This window comes from Coenobita brevimanus, chromosome 6 (assembly GCF_032717465.1).
Source record: "Coenobita brevimanus isolate Jiangsu-jjx chromosome 6, ASM3271746v2, whole genome shotgun sequence".
Classification (NCBI taxonomy): Eukaryota; Metazoa; Arthropoda; class Malacostraca; order Decapoda; family Coenobitidae; genus Coenobita; species Coenobita brevimanus.
In genome coordinates, this window is record NC_136959.1 from 55630380 (window position 1) to 55648901 (window position 18522).

At 42.3% G+C, this 18522-nt stretch overlaps 1 protein-coding gene across 4 annotated transcripts in view; it reads right to left on the reverse strand.

Annotated features, from left to right (window-relative positions):
* Positions 1–18522, reverse strand: part of Scm (Polycomb protein Scm) — a 142989-nt gene that overhangs the window by 27130 nt on the left and 97337 nt on the right. For all 4 annotated transcript variants that reach the window (XM_080272369.1, XM_080272345.1, XM_080272360.1 and 1 more), the window contains exons 10-11: positions 6612–6812; positions 5697–5876 (exon numbers count right to left, since the gene is read on the reverse strand). In XM_080272369.1, coding sequence (XP_080128495.1) covers positions 5697–5876; positions 6612–6812 — 381 coding nt within the window. The remainder of the gene's footprint in view (positions 1–5696; positions 5877–6611; positions 6813–18522) is intronic.

Here is an 18522-nt window from a genome sequence, read left to right on the forward strand (position 1 = left end):
AATGTAAGTGGTAGATTATTAACCCATCTGACTCTACACTGAGTGACAAGCCAAATGGTTTCCTGTACACCAGGAAACCATTTCTTATGCTGGGTGGTAACCATATAACTTAATATTGGTGCCTGGTGGTTTTGTGGGTAATTATGGCGCTCCAGTCAGATTGAGCCAGTGCAGGTTTATATTCAAGGGGTGGTTGGGGTTTATTGCTCACGTAATGGAACTCAGGGATGAGTGAGGCTGGTCACTCTCATCTTAAATGTCAGGACCAACTTGCCTAGCCCCAGGCTCCTACATTCCTCATGGGGCAACATAGGATCGGATGATGGATGGATGGGAATGAAGTGTGGACCAGATGGAAAGAACATTTTGAAAGCCTGATAAATAAGAATGGAGAGAGCAGAGCGGCTGTAAACATGACTGGTTTTGGGGGTGTGCACAGAAGGAATGCAGTGGCAGGAAACATGACACTCGCAGAGGTGAAGAGCACTGTAAAGCAGCTGAAAAATGGGAAAGCAGATGGTGCTGATGAGGTGTATGCAGAGATGATTAAGTGTAGTGGAAAGAACAGAATGAAGTGCTTGTTGGAGATATGTAAGAAGGCACGGATAAGCAAAACTGTGCCAGTAGAGTAGAAAAAGGCAGAGACTGTACCCCTGCAAAAAAAAGTAAATATGAGTGATGTGAGTGCAAGAATTATCATGGCATAAGTCTACTGAGTGTGGCAGGAAAGGCATACGGAAGAATTATTACAGAGGAAGTAAGAGATATATCAGAAGTCCTAGTGAGTGATGAACAGGGCGGCTTTAGGAGTGGCAGAGGATGTGTGGATCAAATATTTGCTGAGAGACATAGTGGAGAAGGCTTTTGAGAAGGACTATAAAGTGTTTGTGGTATTTATGGATCAGGAAAACGCATATGACAAAGTAGACAGAAGGATAATGGAAGGTTTTACGCATGTACAGTGTAGATGGTAAGCTGCTAGGTGCTGTCAAGATGGTTGTGAGGCATGTGTAGGGGTAAATGGGCATCTCAGTGAATGGTTCATGATCAATGTGGGTGTGTGAAAAGGTTGTGTGATGTCCCCATGGTTGTTCAATATATATGGATGGAGTGATGACAGAAGTAAATCCATCTACCCATCCTCCAATCCTATGTCGCCCCATGAGATGCATAGGAACCCGGGGCTAGGCAAGTTGGTCCTGACATTTAAGATGAGAGTGACCAGCTCACTTATCCCTAAGTGGCATTACATGAGCAATAAATCCCAACCACATCTTGGATATAAACCTGCACTGGCTCAATCTGACTAAAGCACATTAATTACACACTAAAACACCATGCAACATAATTTGGTAAGTGGTTTCCTGGTGCAGAGGAAACCATTTGGCTTGTCACTCAGTACAGAGTTACCAGCAGGCATAAGGAAGAGGAAACGGTGAAGGAAAGAAAGACAGAAGAGAGAGTGTAAAGTCACCCATGGGCAAAAGAAAGAGGAAGGAGTGAAGGAAAGAATGAGAGAAGAGGAAGGATGGTAGAAAGGATAGGGCAGACACCCAAAGCAGCATTACATCAAGTGAGTTGATGGTGAGCACCCCCACCTACCACTGCAACAAAAATAAAGGAGATAGGGATGGCACTGGTAATGAATGGTGATGGATGGAATATCTCTAATCTGTTGCATGCTGATGATGCAGTGCCACTTGCAAATATCAGACAAGAGCTTGGTAGACTATTGCAGAGTTTTGCTAATGTCTGTGAGCATCGTGCCTTGAAAGTAAATGTAAAAAAGAGTAAAGTGATGGTACTCGGGAGAAAAGGTGACTCCCAGTGTGATGCTACAGTGAATGGAGAGAGACTGGAATTGGTGAGAGAGTTCAAATACCAGGGTATAGTAATAGAAAGAGAGAGGAAAATGTGCAGAAGAAGTGGAAAGTAGAGTGACTCAAGTATGGAAAGTAGCTAGTGCTATGATGACCTTGATAAGAAAATGAGGCTTGACTGTTGCAGATGCACGATACTTACATGAAGAAGTGTTAGTGCCAACTTTAACATATGGATGTAAGACTATGGTGTGGCGTGAAGTTGAAAAGCCAAGAGCGAGAGCAGTGGAGATGGGACTGCTGAGGAATGTGTGTGGAGTACAGAGAGTGGATAAGATAAAAAATAGTGTGATTTGTAAAAGATGCGGAATGAGGAAGTCTGTGGACACCAGAATCGAAGAGAGTGTACTGAGATGGTATGGTCATGTGGAGAAAATGGATAATAATAGAGTGGTGAAAAAGGTATATCTGAGCAAATCTGAAGAAGGGAGGAGGTAAGGTAAGCCAACGAGAAGGTGGAGGGATACAGTGAATGTGTGTGTGAAGAAGAGAGGTATGGAAGTCAGTCAGGCTAGGGGACTGACAAGAGCTCAGTGGATGAATGTTGTAAGAGAAACGCATGATCAAAGATCCAGTACCCCTTTTTGTATGTGACAGAGTTCGGCCAGACTCTATCAGATAAGTTTATACGAAGCTACAGAATGTGGTGAAAGTTTTTGGCGTATCAGACAGAGCCAGCATTACGGGGGCTTGAATGATGAGCGAATGGAAGTGTCGCCCATTGAACTGGGCAAACTTGGGCAGTCTGGACACTGCTACTCCTCACCCTGCCCTAGGGTGGGAAAGGAGGTCCGGACGATGATGACTGAAAAATACTAAAAAAAATTATGTTGAACAGCAATCACTAGAGAAATAATTCACCACAAGGATGTGAATTATGTTGAACAGCAATCACTAGAGAAATAATTCACCACAAGGATGTGATGATAAAGTAATATACATACATTAAGTGCTGATGTATAAAAGTCCCATGCATAATGCCCTGCATCTGCTTTAAATTACTGTTATCCATTTATTAATATTTCTTCAGACTTTTGTATGATTATCTCCTTCACAAATTGATATGGGTACTCCAAAATTCACAAGGCTCATCCAGTCTTGTAGAGTTCTTGCTTTAATCCTTTGAGTATGATTTTAATTTGTTCTTGTCATCTCCAGTCATGGTCAAGTAATAAAGGACTCTGGTTAGGATGATGGCTGTGCCCTAAATACAATGTTTCAATCTGTCCCCAAATTTAATCAGTTGTTCCTTGACCCATCGCCCACTCTTCCACAAAATTTCATTGATATTCACTGAGAGCTTTTGGAGATGATATACATAGGAACTAGATCCAGATACATCCCAAAACGTAATCAATTCTTTCTTGGTCCATGGCCCACCCTTCCCTCATATTTCATTGAATTCATTGAGAACTTTTGGAGATATCATCTGGACAAACAGACAGACAGGCACACCTAGGTGAATACATAACCCCCTCCAACTTCGTTGGCGGAGGTAATGACTGGAGTATTTCATCATCATTTCTATCATTATAAAAGGCAACCCTGGGCATAAGTTAGCTGTGGGCTACAGTAGCCTAGCCTCTATCCTCCCCAAAGAGAATGATACCAATGGATGTTACTATTTTTAACCTCCGGTTACCTCTAAATGATTATTTAGTTTTGTAAAGACACATCATGAAGACATGGTTAACAATGATCCAGTTTTGGTTAACAATGATCCATCCATCATCCAATCCTATGTTGCCCCGTGAGGAGCGTGGAAGCCAGTGGCTAAGGAAGTTGGTACTGACACATGAGATGAGTGACCAGCTTTACTCATTTCTGAGTGGCATTATGTGGACAATAAACACCAACCACCCCTTGGATATAAACCTACACAGACTCAATCCAACTGAAGCACCTTCATTACCCACTAAACCGCCAGGTGCCATAATTTGGTTATATGGTTCCCACCCAGTTTAGAAAATGGTTTCCTGGTGAAATGGAGACCATTTGGCTTGTCACTCAGTGTAAAGTCACCCACAGGAAGAAGGATGAGGAAAAAATGAAGGAAAGAAAGAAGAGGGAGTGTAAAGTCACCCGTAGGCAGAAGGAAGAGGAAAGACTGAAGAGGAAGGAAGGAAGAGAGGAAAGGGCAGACACCCAAAGCAGCACTACACTGAATGAGTGGATGGTGAGCGCTCCAAGTATAAGTAAACCCAGTGAACACCAAAAAGGAAGTTCCACAAGTTCACACCAGACAGATTTAATGTGGGAAAGTTCAAGTATGAGTGGGTGGGAGGATGGGGGAATATTGGTGGTGCCACTAAAGACTATGTGGGGCGGGGGGAGGTTCAGTACTTCTGTGGAAAACTACGGGATGGAATTTTATCAAATTTAGAATAATGACCAAGGACCATCAGAGGCACAATCTGTCTATCAGTTCATAGTCCAGTGTCTTAATTCTCAAAGGGGTGGCCACAAATGAATTACTGTACTTCCATGCCAGCCTGTCCTCCACCACAAGGTTGCCCTCTTCAACTCATACCTCCCTCTCTAATATACCTCCCCATCCCCTCCCACCATCACATACTCAGTATCCCCCTTCCTCTCCTCCTCTCCATCTCATCATATACCTTGCTATTCAGTTTCTAATTCTCCATTCTCTTCACATGGGCAAACCATCTCAAGATACTTCTCCTAATGCTTTCTAGCACATCCGAAGCAACACCACAACGCTCTACCTCTTCCCGATTTGTCTGTCTGTCTGTCTCTCCATGTAACTAAACATGATTTTCACAAATACAGTAACTAATTTCCTGTTTCACAGAGAAACAAGTGATGAAATTAAGTATGTGAAAAATATTAAGGTCAAGGTCATGAAGAAAATGAAGAACCAATGGACACAAAAATTTGGAATAATGATTAAGGTCCATCAAAAAGACAAGAGATTAATGCAAGGCAAAAAAGGTCAGAGGTCAAGGGTCATGGTCATGAAAAACATGAAATTCACTAAACTGTGCGTATCTCATGAGGGAAACAAATACTCTCAACCCTCCATTTCCCGGACTAAAAGGGGGATAAGATCAGTCCGGGAACCCCAAAAGTCCGGCCCCAAATACTATTCCCCGTACTTTTACCATACTTTGTCTGAATTCTCCAATACTGTCCAGCAATTATTCCGATATTCTAGAGCATTCTGGAATGTAGGCCACCTATACCAACATAACTAACACACACACTACATAAAATAATAACAATGACACAATAACATAAATATAAATGCAGTACATACTGAAGTAACGTAAATATAAATACAATTAATGCCACGAGCTGGAAGGAACCGGTGGGGTGAAGCAGGATGGTGGCCATGATGCTTTTAATGTATGAAAATATCTTTTTATGTGTGTTACAAATGGCCTTTATCAAGTCTAAACCTTTCTAAAATTATACTGTGTTGTGCAGCAGACTGCTTATAGTTTTATATGAGGGAATAATGGCCAGATTTTTGTGAGAATCGCGGACTTGTACGGGCATATGTCAGGCATTTGATAATATTGCCCGGCCTCAGCCCATGTCCGTGAAATCCGAAGTCCAGGAAATTGGGGTACGGAAAAGGGAGGGTCAAGTGTATAGAAACAGTGGACCAAGACCATACTACTATATATAAAGAGCCCTTTTTTTCTTGATGGTCTGACCATAAACTTTTGTGGTAAGGTTAGGGTAAAAAATTACTACTGTATACTGTATCTGACTCCAACCTCAAAACCCTGGCAACGATGTGCACTAAACGTTTTTGTTTTCATTAGAATCTGAGCACAGACTCGATAATACCTCTCTTGAACTGCGCAAGACTCTGGCGAGCACACTTGGTACACTGGGTGACAGGCTGCTGTGTATAGAAATTCTCACAGCACATGAGCTCTTCAAACAAACTTTCCAAGACGCCCCAGAAGTCCTCAACCTTTTCTAGGGGTGGCAGGCGATGAGTCTCTGTTTCTCCCCCAACTGTGGCTGTGGAAGTAAAAATTGTTGTCAAAATAGGGGGGACAGTTGATGTTTCTGTGAACATTATCACATTTCCCACAAAGAAATGGGAGAATAGGATTAAGAAACAAGTAGGAAGGTGAGCTGGTGAAATGGAGCTTTGTGAGAGATGAAGCACGATGTACTCTGCACATGCATACATACATGTGCATGTGTAACAGAGAAAGGAGTAAATATTATTGTATTATTATTAAAAAAATAAAAAATAAAGGGATGGTAGATACCAACAGCAAAGGGACGAGTGATATAAATGATATCAAAACTGTATTTTTATTTTCAAAGAAATTACATTTGGGAACATGAAGTAAAACTGCAAATTCTTTGTTATAGCCACCACTCCTTTAACAGAAAATTATACTGGCAATGAAACAAGCAATACTCAATTTTCCACTGTGCAATTATTGGTTAGAGCTATAGCTACATTATTCCCCCGACCCCTTGGAGTGTAGGTATCCTAGGTAGGTTTATAGGGTAGGTAATCACAGTCCAGTACATTTCAAACCATCCAGTACAATGGTAAACTGTACTTTTAATTTTAGTACTGCTACAACCAGATGATGTTCTTTAATTTGGGGGAGAAGTTCAGAAAGTGTCTCCCATGCCACAAGTCATCTAGGGTCAGGAGAATTCAATTTTAATGTCATCAGACTAAAGGGGTTAAGGTTAAATGACCAATGTAATCCCCTTGATGCTGATACTCACTCTTAATAATGACCTTTCCATGGCCAGTGGGAAGAAGTGCAGTGACCGCATGAGGGTCTGGTGCAGCATCTACCAGGGCCTGCACCGACTCCCGTACCACCCGATTGAGACTCCCAGGCCCAAACTGCACTGGGAGGTCACCAACTCGTGCTGGGTCCAGGTATGGTCCACACGTACACCCATGGTTAACGTGCACCAAGACTGTGGTTGGGAGGAATAAGTATCAGGTACAAGGAAGCAGTAAGAAGCTGAAGGGAATGTTCATCGGATGTAAAAGATATTGTACAAAGCAATAATGACTGGTTCTGATTTCATCATCATCATCATCTCAAATGCCTTGCTACCCCCTGAGAACCCCTGGACAGGGGATGGCTGTGACAGAAGCACTTCCAGGCTACCTTATCTTCACACACCTTTCTCATTCTCTCAAACACTCCTCTTCCTCATTCTACTCTTTCTTTAGTACAGTTGGCCTAAGAAGTGATGGCAAAGTATCCAGATAATTTTGGTCAGCAATAATGCACATACTCTTCCTTATATCTTTACAATGTGAAACCTGTTTTGTAAAACTGTTACAGAAAACAGTAAGTAAATGCCAAAGTACTGGTATATTTCAGAATTGTAGAAGCAGTTCGTTAGTTACAATAACAGGAAATCCTAACCAGAACTGACTGAAATTTCACAACTATTGCTCGGGGACAGTCAGGAATAATTTGGGGAGTTCAAATCTAGTATGGTAACGAGCAATAATTTTTTAGTAGCGTAAGATTGAATAGAAAAGACCCTCAATGAACAATTAAATTCAGTTATTTTTATTTATAAAATAATTTCCATTACAATACTAGGGTCTAATTTAGAGTCAGTTGTTCTGTTTCTATTGTCACCAAGGATGACAACAGAAAGCGGGAAAGCGACATAAGTTAGTAAGCTATTTTAAACGGCTCGATCAACTAGCATGAAAGGAGACAACTTATACTAAAAAAACATGCAGTTATTTCACTGCATTTGGCCAGTTTTCCATTCAGAAAACTTTCTAGAAGAATAAATATAAGCCAGAGGGCCATCAGTGAATAAAATGTAAAGGAAGAGCCTTGAAAATATGCTAAGAGTTGGACCTCCCTGGAGAATGTCAGCTTGTATCACAGCCTAGTGTCCTCAGAAATGACTACCAAGAGTAATAAAATGCAGAGGTTCATAAATCACTGAGTTCAAAACATCCAAATAAGCATTTTCAGATATGCAGGAAATAGCACTTTCATTCAAATGAAAGATATTACAGATTAAAAGATGAAACAAAAGTACTGTATGTGCTTTTTCACTGTAAGAGTATATAAATGCACGTTTTGGTCCTCTTTACTGCCTAGTGTAAGAGAAAAAGGTAAAATTTGTCGTACCTCCTTACAACTGAATTTTTTTTTTGCATCAGTTGGTAATCTATCTATCCATAGCCCGACGCCCTAATTCCGCAAAGGGTGGCTGCAGACAAAATGCCTCCAAGTAGCTCTGTCACCCACCATTTGACTACCCTCCCCCCAACTCACTCCCCCCTCCCTCATATACCTCTCAGCTCCATCCCTCCACCTCATCCTCGGTCTACCCCTCCCTCTCCCTCCCTCCACCTCACCTACATACACCCTTTTAATCAGTCTTTCATTCTCCATTCTCTCCACATGTTCAAACCACCTCAGTGTATTTCACCTAATCTTCTCAACCACATCCACATCCACCCCACAACGTTCCTTCACTTCATTCGTCAACCTGTCCCTCCATGTCACTCCACGTGCTCCTCTCAAGTAACTCATTTCCACTGCTCTCACTCTTGACTTGTTCCCCTCTTGCAAGGCCCACGCCTCGCTTCCTTACGTCAGGGTAGGGATCACAATACTATCATGCAGTGACTTCATAACTTCCACACTCACCTCCCTGTTTCTCATCACTGCTTTCAGTGAAACAACAACCTTCCTTCCCTGCTGTACCCTTTCACGCACTTCATCCCCCAAAGTTCCATCCTTACTCATCACGCTACCCCAAGTACTTGAATGCACTCACATTCTCCATATCCTCACCATCCAACCTCAGTGTACATTCTGTGACTTCATTCCTCTCCAACACCATAACTTTACTCTTGTTTACATTATCTTTCAGATTCCTCTTCCTACACACTGTCCCAGATTCATTCACCAAACTTTGCAACTCCCATTCATCTTCACTCAACAATACTGTATCATCACCAAACAGCAACATCGGAATCTTCCAAATCTCACCCTCGTTCATTAGAGCCACCCCCACATCCACTGCCCTACCTTGCACCTCCTTTACAACCCCATCCATGTATATATTAAACAGCCATGGAGACATCACACAACCCTGTTTCAGTCCCACATTGAGATCAAAGAACTCACTCAGCTCACCATCCACTCGCACCGTAGCCCTAGCTCTTTCGTACATACTCTTCACAGCACTCAACAATTTCCGCTCCACTCCATATATTCTTAATATCTTGGTAGTAACGTAGCTAATTATAATTATCATAAGCAAAGGGAAGACAGAGAATAAAAGGGAGAATCGTCATGCTGCTACTGCAGGTAAGGTATTCTTAATAAGAATAATATCACTGTTGTGGCATCCTTATTCTTGCTCTGTCATCACCATATCATTTGAAAATACGGTAGGGTATTATAGTCATACGAATTTTCCTTAATCCCTTAACCATGGGGCGTCACTTTCGTGACGCATGGGAGCAAGGGATCATACTGCGGGGCGTCACTTTTGCGATTCTGTGTTATTTTGAATTTGCCCGGGCTTTCAAGTGGTGGCTTGTATCATCTATCAGTACTGCCAATGTCCAACACTATTCAGCACTCCTAATCTCATCTGTACTTCCATCCACTGTTGACAATTTAGCCATTTCTCCCCGTTCTTGACTCCTCTCCCTACCTCCCCTCCATTACCCTCTCCTCTCGCCTGCCCGGCCGTGCTACGCTAAGTAAATCTTCCCTGGATTTTCCACTGATTTCATCCATTGAAATAAGCCCTATGCCCTATTCTTATACCAAATAATATATACAAAAAAGAAATAAGGTAAGTGAGAGTGCCATACACCTGGAATTGGCTAATTATCACCTGAGAACACCTCACGTGCACTCGTTCGCTAATTTTCGCTGTTTATTTCCCCTTGAAATATGCCGTATAATCTATTCTCGTAATAAAATTATATATAAGAAAGGAAGGGAGAAGCCTAAGTGATATTTACATTCACCTGGAACTACCTAATTATTGCAGGCCACCACACTGTATTCTACGCTAAGTAAATCTTCCCTGGAATTTCCCACTGATTTCATCCATTGAAATAAGCCCTATGCCCTATTCTTATACCAAATAATATATACCAAAAAGAAATAAGGTAAGTGATAGTGCCATACACCTGGAATTGGTTAATTATCACCTGACAACACCTCACGTGCACTTGTTCGCTAATTTTCGCTGTTTATTTCCCCTTGAAATATGCCGTATAATCTATTCTCGTAATAAAAATATATATAAGGAGGGAAGGGAGAAGCTTAAGTGGAACTACCTAATTTATAATGTATTGTCTAGATTTCCTGCCAATCATTTCATAGCTATATATTAGCAGCTCTCACGAGGCTGACTTTGGCAGTAATGCATTCTCCCTAGGTAGGCCACCCCAGCCCACCAGTATCAGTTTACTGTCATCTTTCAAGGTGAAAGTACGTCAGATTCGCGCCTGCTAACTTCCGCCGCGTTTTAGCCCCATGCAAAGGGCCCTGTGACCTCTACCCCCTACTGAACCTCGTGTGGAAAGAGGTAAAGGGCTGACAATTGATAGAGAGTGACTACGATCTTTCTGGTGAGTAAGACAGTGCTAGTGGAATTGTAATTAATGTGTAAACAGCAAGTGAAAGCAATGAATGTAAAAATAAGTGAACAGTGGAAAATAGTTTTATAAGTTACTGCAAGAGACAGTGCCTAACACAGTGTAAATAAAATAGAAATGTAAATAATGTAAATAAAATAGAGAACGTAAATAGAAATGTAAATGAGTAGTATTATAAGAATACGAGTATATATACTAGGATTAATGAAAGTGAAAGTTTCACTCTAGCATGTATGAATACTATGAGTTATGAGAGTGAAGGTAAAAGTGACATTCACTCTCAACGCTAGTATACAGGATGAGAAAGTGAATGCTACATATTTTACTGAAAGAGAAATTGAATCCCTACAGTGACAATAAACTACTATTACTGAAGGAAACTTATGGATAAAGACTGTAGATATATATAAGTGTTATATAGTAATAGAAATATAAACTGTGAGTGTTTTTATGAATAATAAATGACAGAACACCAGCGGCGAACGATGTCAAGTGGGAAGGTCATACGCCCTTGTAATTTTCATTGCTTTCACAGTGTTTTTTTTTTTTTTTTTTTGGAGTATGGATTCCAAACTATTTGAGAATCATAGAACAGTGTTTCTAGTGATAATATCAGGCTGTGGTAATCATATTACGGGTTGTCGGGAAGTGTAAAGTGGAGACTTCGTAACCCAATTTCAGAGGTCTCCACAAGTCCCATGGTACTCGATGAAGGCTCAACAAACACCCCAGGAGAAAGCTGAAGGTATGTGCCAAAAGCATATGTGATTTTAATATTCTAGGACTAATAACTGATTTTTGGCAAATATTTTTAGAGAGTCAGTCAGAGCACGAATATGCCCGCAGGAGCCGCAAGTCAAAGCAAAACTAGCCCGCGGTTAAGGGGTTAACTAGTCTTCAAAACTAGAGTGTCTGTATTTGAAATCTTGGGAAGCAAATACATCAGGAACTCATGGTTATACAGTGGAGCCCTGCATTTCACATCTAGTTGGTTCTGTGAAAAGTACCACGAACCATGAAACCATTAAAGTTGAGGCATTGATCCTATGTATTGGCTAATTGGTTCTGGGTCCCATGCCATCTACCCCTAAAATCCATTTATGCAATGTAAAATTTTCTGATCACACTTAAAAAGCAACTAATGTTAGGGGTGATTGGGGTTTATTGTTCAGGGATGAGTGAGGCTGGTCACTCTCATCTTAAATGTCAGGACCAACTTGCCTAGCCCCAGGCTCCTGCACTCCTCATGGGACGACATGGGATTGAATGATGGATGCATGGACATAATAGGCAAGGAAACTCACTTGGAAGGTTGGAGTGAGCCACTTACTGGAAGGAATGGGGGTGCAATTTTCCAAGGCAGGTGATGAGGCTACTGTGCCCCACCACTTCTGACACCTTCACCCTCCTCTTCCTCTGCTGCCTCTGCCTCTCCACGCAACACATCCATCCTGTGCTGCATCTCTTCTGTCTACTACTCCTGCACAAACCCACAGAGCTCCTCATTCTCAAGCAGGTCCATGATGGCATCTTCACTGGGTTGTGATCCATGCTAATCTGCTCCTGCTGCTTGCACTTGGCCTTCCACCTCTTCCACTTCCCAGGGTCTGCTGAGGTAGCGGATTTTCAGAGGTTGCAGTCTTGCATTCACTTTCTCACTGAACACAGTGTTTATCAGCTTTGCTAATGCAGGAACATGGAACAGGCACTCATGCTTGTTGGCAAACTCTGCCAGGCTGACTTTCTCTTGCAAATTCTCGAAAGTGAGCAGCCATGATAAAAGTGATGACGTTAAGTTTTGTCGTCTTTTGGCTGCTCTACTGGCTGCTGGTGTACCATATTGTCCTCCTCCCACTCAAATATTTCTACAACAGACCCTGCTGGTGTGTGGCCGATCAAGTGCTCCAATTCACTGTTGGTTACGTCAGCAAACCCAGGAAGTGCGATCTGCCACACTGACTTGAGTGTGTCTGCCAACAGCACATCATGCTCCTGCCTGCCAGGCTGAGGCTGTAAGAGAGCAGGCAGCAGCAGCTTCCAAGCATGGAGAAGAGTGGCTGGGATCAGGGATTTCCAGGCAGCGACGAACATCTCTACTGCCTGCCAAGTATTTAACCTCCTCCAAAACTGCTTCACACACAAAACTTCTGGACTGGCAGAAGATGTTGACAGGACAGGGTCACTTCCCTGCTCAGCAACAACATTCTCCTCGATGTTCCTCAGCTCCTCCAAGGAGTCCGTCTCAGTCCGCATCTTGTAGTGATCGTTGCGGTAGTAAATTACCTTAGTGTTGCCAATGACCTCCTGGTCCATCGGCTGGATTTTGGAGGTGGTGTTGGCAGGTATGAACACCACTTCCAGTGAGGAATGCCGCCCCACCAGGAACCATGTGTGACCGGAAGCATTATCCATGAACAGGATAACTTTGAAATCCAGGTTCTTGACACGGCAGTGGTGTCTGGCCTTGGGGACAAAATGGTGGTCAAACCAGTCGAGAGACACTTAAGAGGTTATGTATCCCTTGGAGCTAGACATAGCCAGGAAGTCTGTCCTTGTTCGCATGTCTGTAGGGGCGAGGCCATTTTGACTGGTAAAGTGATGAGGGGCTTCAACTGGTGTGTACCGGAAGCGTTGGTGGTCAGGAGTGTGGTGAAGTGGTCTTTTGCCATCTTTACCCCCCTGGCCTACCTCTCTGACACTGATAAAAAGGTGGACCTTGGTGACCACTTCTGGTACAAACCTGTCTTGTCACAGTTGTATACTTGCTCCAGAGAATAGTTGCCATCCCTGATCGGCTTCTCCACAACCTCTGAAAATGCCCTGGCCGCTTCCACATCAGCAAACTGAGCCTCACCCTGGTATGGAGCATGCTTCACCTTAGTTCTGGCCCTGAACCAGTGCAGCCTGCCCCTTGAAGCTGTGAAATGAGGAGGCTCCTTGACCTGCAGTTTCTTGGCAACTGCAACATAAGTGAGGTGGGTCTGGTCCTGTATCTCAGGACCAGAGACACTAGCATCATCCCGAGACCAACTGTTAAGACACTAGACCAAAAGAATATCCCAGCATAATTATGAAACTGTTGTAGTCTGACGTATAAGTAACTTGCCTGGCACTACCAACACTTCCACCACTAACAAAGTACTTCTTGGCTAGCCTAAGGTTAGCTGCTAACTCACTGTGCTTCTTCCTCATGCTTCTCACTGTTGACTCAGAAATCTTAAAACATTTTACAAATTTCAGAATTCTTGGCACCCTGGTCCATCTGCACCAGTTTTACTTTTCAAATCATTGTTATACACATGCTTCTTAACACCAACACTGTAGTCATGTTTCACTTTCCCCTTACCTTTCTTACTTGGTGGTTCCGACCTCCTACCGGCCCCTTTCTCACCCCCAGGACCGCCTCCCAAACCTCCAGAGCAGCAGGACGCCATAACGCGAGAGTAAAACCAGGGACATGAGCGGCACGGCACAGAAGAAAAGGCTGAGGGAGCAGGTATAAACACACAACGCGTGGGGCATAGTGAGTTTGCAGCAATGGCGGTGAACAAGTGACGATCGCTTTCCGTGTGTGCAATTTGTTTATATCTTCTCCCCGTGAATGGAGCAGTTTTTGCGCGAAACCTGGTGTTTGGGAATATTTGCAGGCCACTGCTAACCATGATGTCGCCAAACTTGGGGCTTCACTGTACTGTGCCCCCTGCGCAGAGTAATACATTACACATTCATTCAGATCAAGAAATGTATGTAAGTGTTACCTTCTGCTATATAACTGCCTCATGTTATTCATTTTACATCATTCTTAGTATACCCCAGTTTAGCGATGCAGTTGGTTCAGTAAAAACCCATCGTTAGGCGGGATAATGTATATCGGGGTATATTTAACATGTAATGGGATGCGTTTTTCAGCCTTGGGTTTTCCCCCCAACCAAGTCCAAAACCCACCCAAATGAGCTCAAAAACAAATTTAAAGTCAAACTAAATGGCCTAACAGCTGCAAAAGAAGCTAACCTATGCCAAACACCTGTAAATAACTCACTAAAACCAATAAATAATATTTGAAAATCGTCAGATATAAATCTGGAAAAAATCAAGCTTAGTAAACTGTACCCCAAAATGATAATGTTTACCCCACCTGTGGCTAAAACACATTACTCTAAGTCTAAAAACAGTTTATAAATCAACCTAACAAACAATTTTAATCTAAACTATCATCAAAATCAGTAAAAAAAATAAAAAAATAAAAAAAACTCATCATTAACCCCTTAAACGCGGATCGTCGCATTTGCGACGGTCGGCCCAAAGGACAGAACGGCGGATCATCGCGTTTGCGATTTGAGTAAATTTTGAATAACCGCGGGCAAGCAGGCTCCAGCTGGTATTGTCTATCAGTACCACCACCCTCTAGCTACAACTAGGATACTTTACCTTCTTACTACTGACCTCAGTTGTTGCCAAATATCGCGTTTTCCCCCCGCTCCCCCCCCCCCACCACGGCCCGGCCAGCCTGGCTGTGATACATGGCAGCGCTCTGAGCGCTCAGAACTGTAAATCTGCGATCTCCTCTCACAAGCAGTTTATGCTACTAGGAAACGCTTGTTTCCCCAGTTGTAACACTAGCTTTTTTTCTCACAGTTTGCCCCTGTTTAGCGTCAGTTTACTGCAGGCTTTCAAAGTGAGATTATGGCGAGTTCTAGCTCTTCCCAGTCAGTGCAAGCGGCCGACAGGAACGAGAATAAAGTGGCGGACGTAAGGCAGAATAAAAAGCGCGCCGTGGTGATCTTTTGGGAAGTAATATGATTGAAAATAATGTAGTATACATGTTTTTAGCTGTGAAAATGGAAATGTTTGTTGAGTGACGGGAAGACTGCCGCCACAGTGCATGTCGGCCGTACGCTCCGTTGATTTTAGCCTTATTTTCAGTGCTTATTGTACAAATACGGATTCCTAACTACCTTTATGTTGTAGTATAAAGTTTACTGTGACAGAATGAGGCTGTGGTAGAGGGGAAACCGGGTTGCTGGAGGTGTGAAAGTGAAGATTTGGTTACCCAACTTTGCAAGTCTCCACAAGTCCTTGGGTAGTCCACGAAGGCTCAACACCTGTCTCTGGAGAAAGCTGAATGTAAGTACTATCTGCCATACCAAGTATAATGTTCTAGGGTTAATCTCTGATTTTTGGCGAATATTTTCCTACAGGTACTCAGACCGCGATACAACCCCGCCACTCGGGGGGGGATCGACTGTACACAGCCGCATTTAAGGGGTTAAACCTGGGTTTGGCCATTGTTAGGCAAGGTATGGTGGTGTTTCTATCCCCATCATTAAGCTGGGGTATCGCATCTGGGGTATCATATATCGAGGTATACCTGTATAATATATATTTTATTCGATACGACATGATGGAAGGCACAGAATTTTTACCTTATATTCACAAAGTTTCCACTGAACATATGGCAGTGCAGAGTGACCGAAGCAGTCTGAAACTCTGTCATCACTTCTTTGGGGCGAGTGTACATATATTGATCATCTGTATGCTTCCTACAGAATACAATTTTTACTGTTTTAAAATCACATGTAACCACTTTTAAAAATATTTTGGTTTCAGTGCTATCGATATTCTTACATACTCTACGTGCTGCTATATCATATACTTGAATAACGACTGGTATCTGAATATCATGAACCACTAAGTCTCTAACTTATATTATTATAAACCTGAATAACAACTGCATTTGAATATCATGTACCACTCTTTCTATCTAAAATTCACATTTCTTGCATCTTTGTGAAGGCTTTGCAGAAAAAATTTTCTTGAATCGATGACCAACTAGGGTATACAGCTATATTTCTGTCTACCAAGCCCACTTCAAACCATAAAGAGCATAATCTAAAAACATGAAGGGTAGGGGTATTTAAATCCTAAATATAATACAGTCTTACTAAATTCATGATACTGTATTCCAACTTTTTCTAACTGCAACATACAGATTTGTACAAAATTTTCTGAGAAGCTAAAATTTGCTTTACATTTATTCTTTACGAAATTTCATGTAGAAACTTGGCCATTTATTAGTTCTACGGCAGAATGACACTGTCATTTACCCTTATGGCATTGTGTAAAACAAAAATGAAAGGGTGTGGTGTGGAGGTGTGGGAGGGTTGAAATGTGTAAGATCAGGCATGACTTGGTGAGGAAGATGTAAGGAAGTAGTTGCTTTGTTGATGAATGAGGTATGGCAAAATGGAATGAGAGATTACAGATGTGTCAGCTTGAGATGTATGCATGTCAAGTTCAAGTTTGAGAAGGTGAAAGTGGCAGTGATTATAACGTATGCACTGTTTGATGAAAGGAGTGAGAGTGAGCAAGACAGGCTTTGGGATGAGTTGGATGAAGCAGTGGGAGAAATGCCCAGGAGCTATAAAATGATCGTAATGGGTGATACGAATGGAAGAGTAAGCACTGGTCCTTAGAGTTACATAATGGGTTGTAAAGGAGTACCAAGAGAAAATGATAATGGGAAGTGACTGAAGGATATGTCAGGAAAGAAGGTTGTGTATTTGTAACTCGTATTTCAAACACAAGGATGCACATAAATATACATGGTATAGAGCAGTGGTTCTTAAACTTTCTCATGCAGCGGACCCCTTTTATTAAAACTAATCATGTGGCGGACCCTTAATTATGAGTAGATTTCCCTCCTACCCTACCTCTTTGAGTTTAAAGGTGTTTGTAGGCTATAATGTACTAAAACTGTTACTAAATTATTTACTAATGGCTTAACTTGAACATAACTGTTCAGATTTTACTTCACATACCTCTCATAACATTATTCATTTTACAATTTACATTTTACAGTTTGTTTACTATGTTCTTTTTTTTTCTGATACTCAAATTAGCCTGCGGACCCCTTGGAACGTTCCATGGATCACCGGGGCCTGCGGACCACATTTTAAGAAACACTGGTATAGAGGGAATGGGGATCGTGTTGAAAGAAGTCTGATTGATTATGTGCTCGTAGAGAGGTCGATGCTGGGAATGGTTGCTGATACAAGGGCCATGAGAGGACGGTGTGGAGGTCTGTCGGATCATATGATTATGTTATGCAAGATCAAGCTGTGAGGAGTGAGGTGGACCTGGAGAGATAGGAGCAGTCAGGGAGACTGAAAGTTGAGAAGCTGAGGATCAAAGAAATGGCAGATGAATACAGGGCCAAAGTAGGGGAGGAGTTGGAACCAGTGAATTGGAATGAAATGGATCTGGACAGCCTGTGAAATGCAATTTTTATTTATTTATTTTTTTTTAATGCAAGGAAGAAGGAACCAAAGGCCAGGAGCCCACAAACCATTCCTTGCAGGAAAAAACAAAAACAATACAAAAGAAAGACGAATTCAAGACCCGTTCATTTCGAGATGCCTGGACACACTGCATTTCAAAGACTGGAGATCAAAGGAAGTAGGAAATACAAACAGAGGGAGACAGTTCCAGAGCTGACCTGTTGCATAAATGAAGGACTGGGAGTAATGGTTAACTCTTGCATTAGAGAGTTGGACAGAAATGGGATGAGAGTTTGTTGCTAGATGGGGGCTATGCAACCGTCATAGAGTTGGAGGGATGCAAGCAGACAGTTCAGAGGAGCAGTGACCGTTGAAGTAGCAACAGAAAAGAGATAAAGATGCAACAGTGCAGCAAAGAGACAAAGGTTGAAGGGAGCCAGTAATAGAAGGAGAGCTAATGAGACAAAAAGCCTTTTGACTCCACCCTATTGAGAAGAGCTGTATGTGAGGAGCCTCCCTACATGTGAGAGTTGTACTCCACACAGGAACGAATAAAACGCGTGTATAAAGTCAACAACTGTGCAGGGGTAAAGAAGGTACGGAGTCAGCTTAGCACACCTAATCTCTTGGAAGCAGATTTTACAAGAGATGTAATATGATCTTTCCGAGTGAATGAAATCCCTAGCATGTTCAAGGATGATGCAGGATTGAGCTGAATATTATTAAACATTAGTGGGTA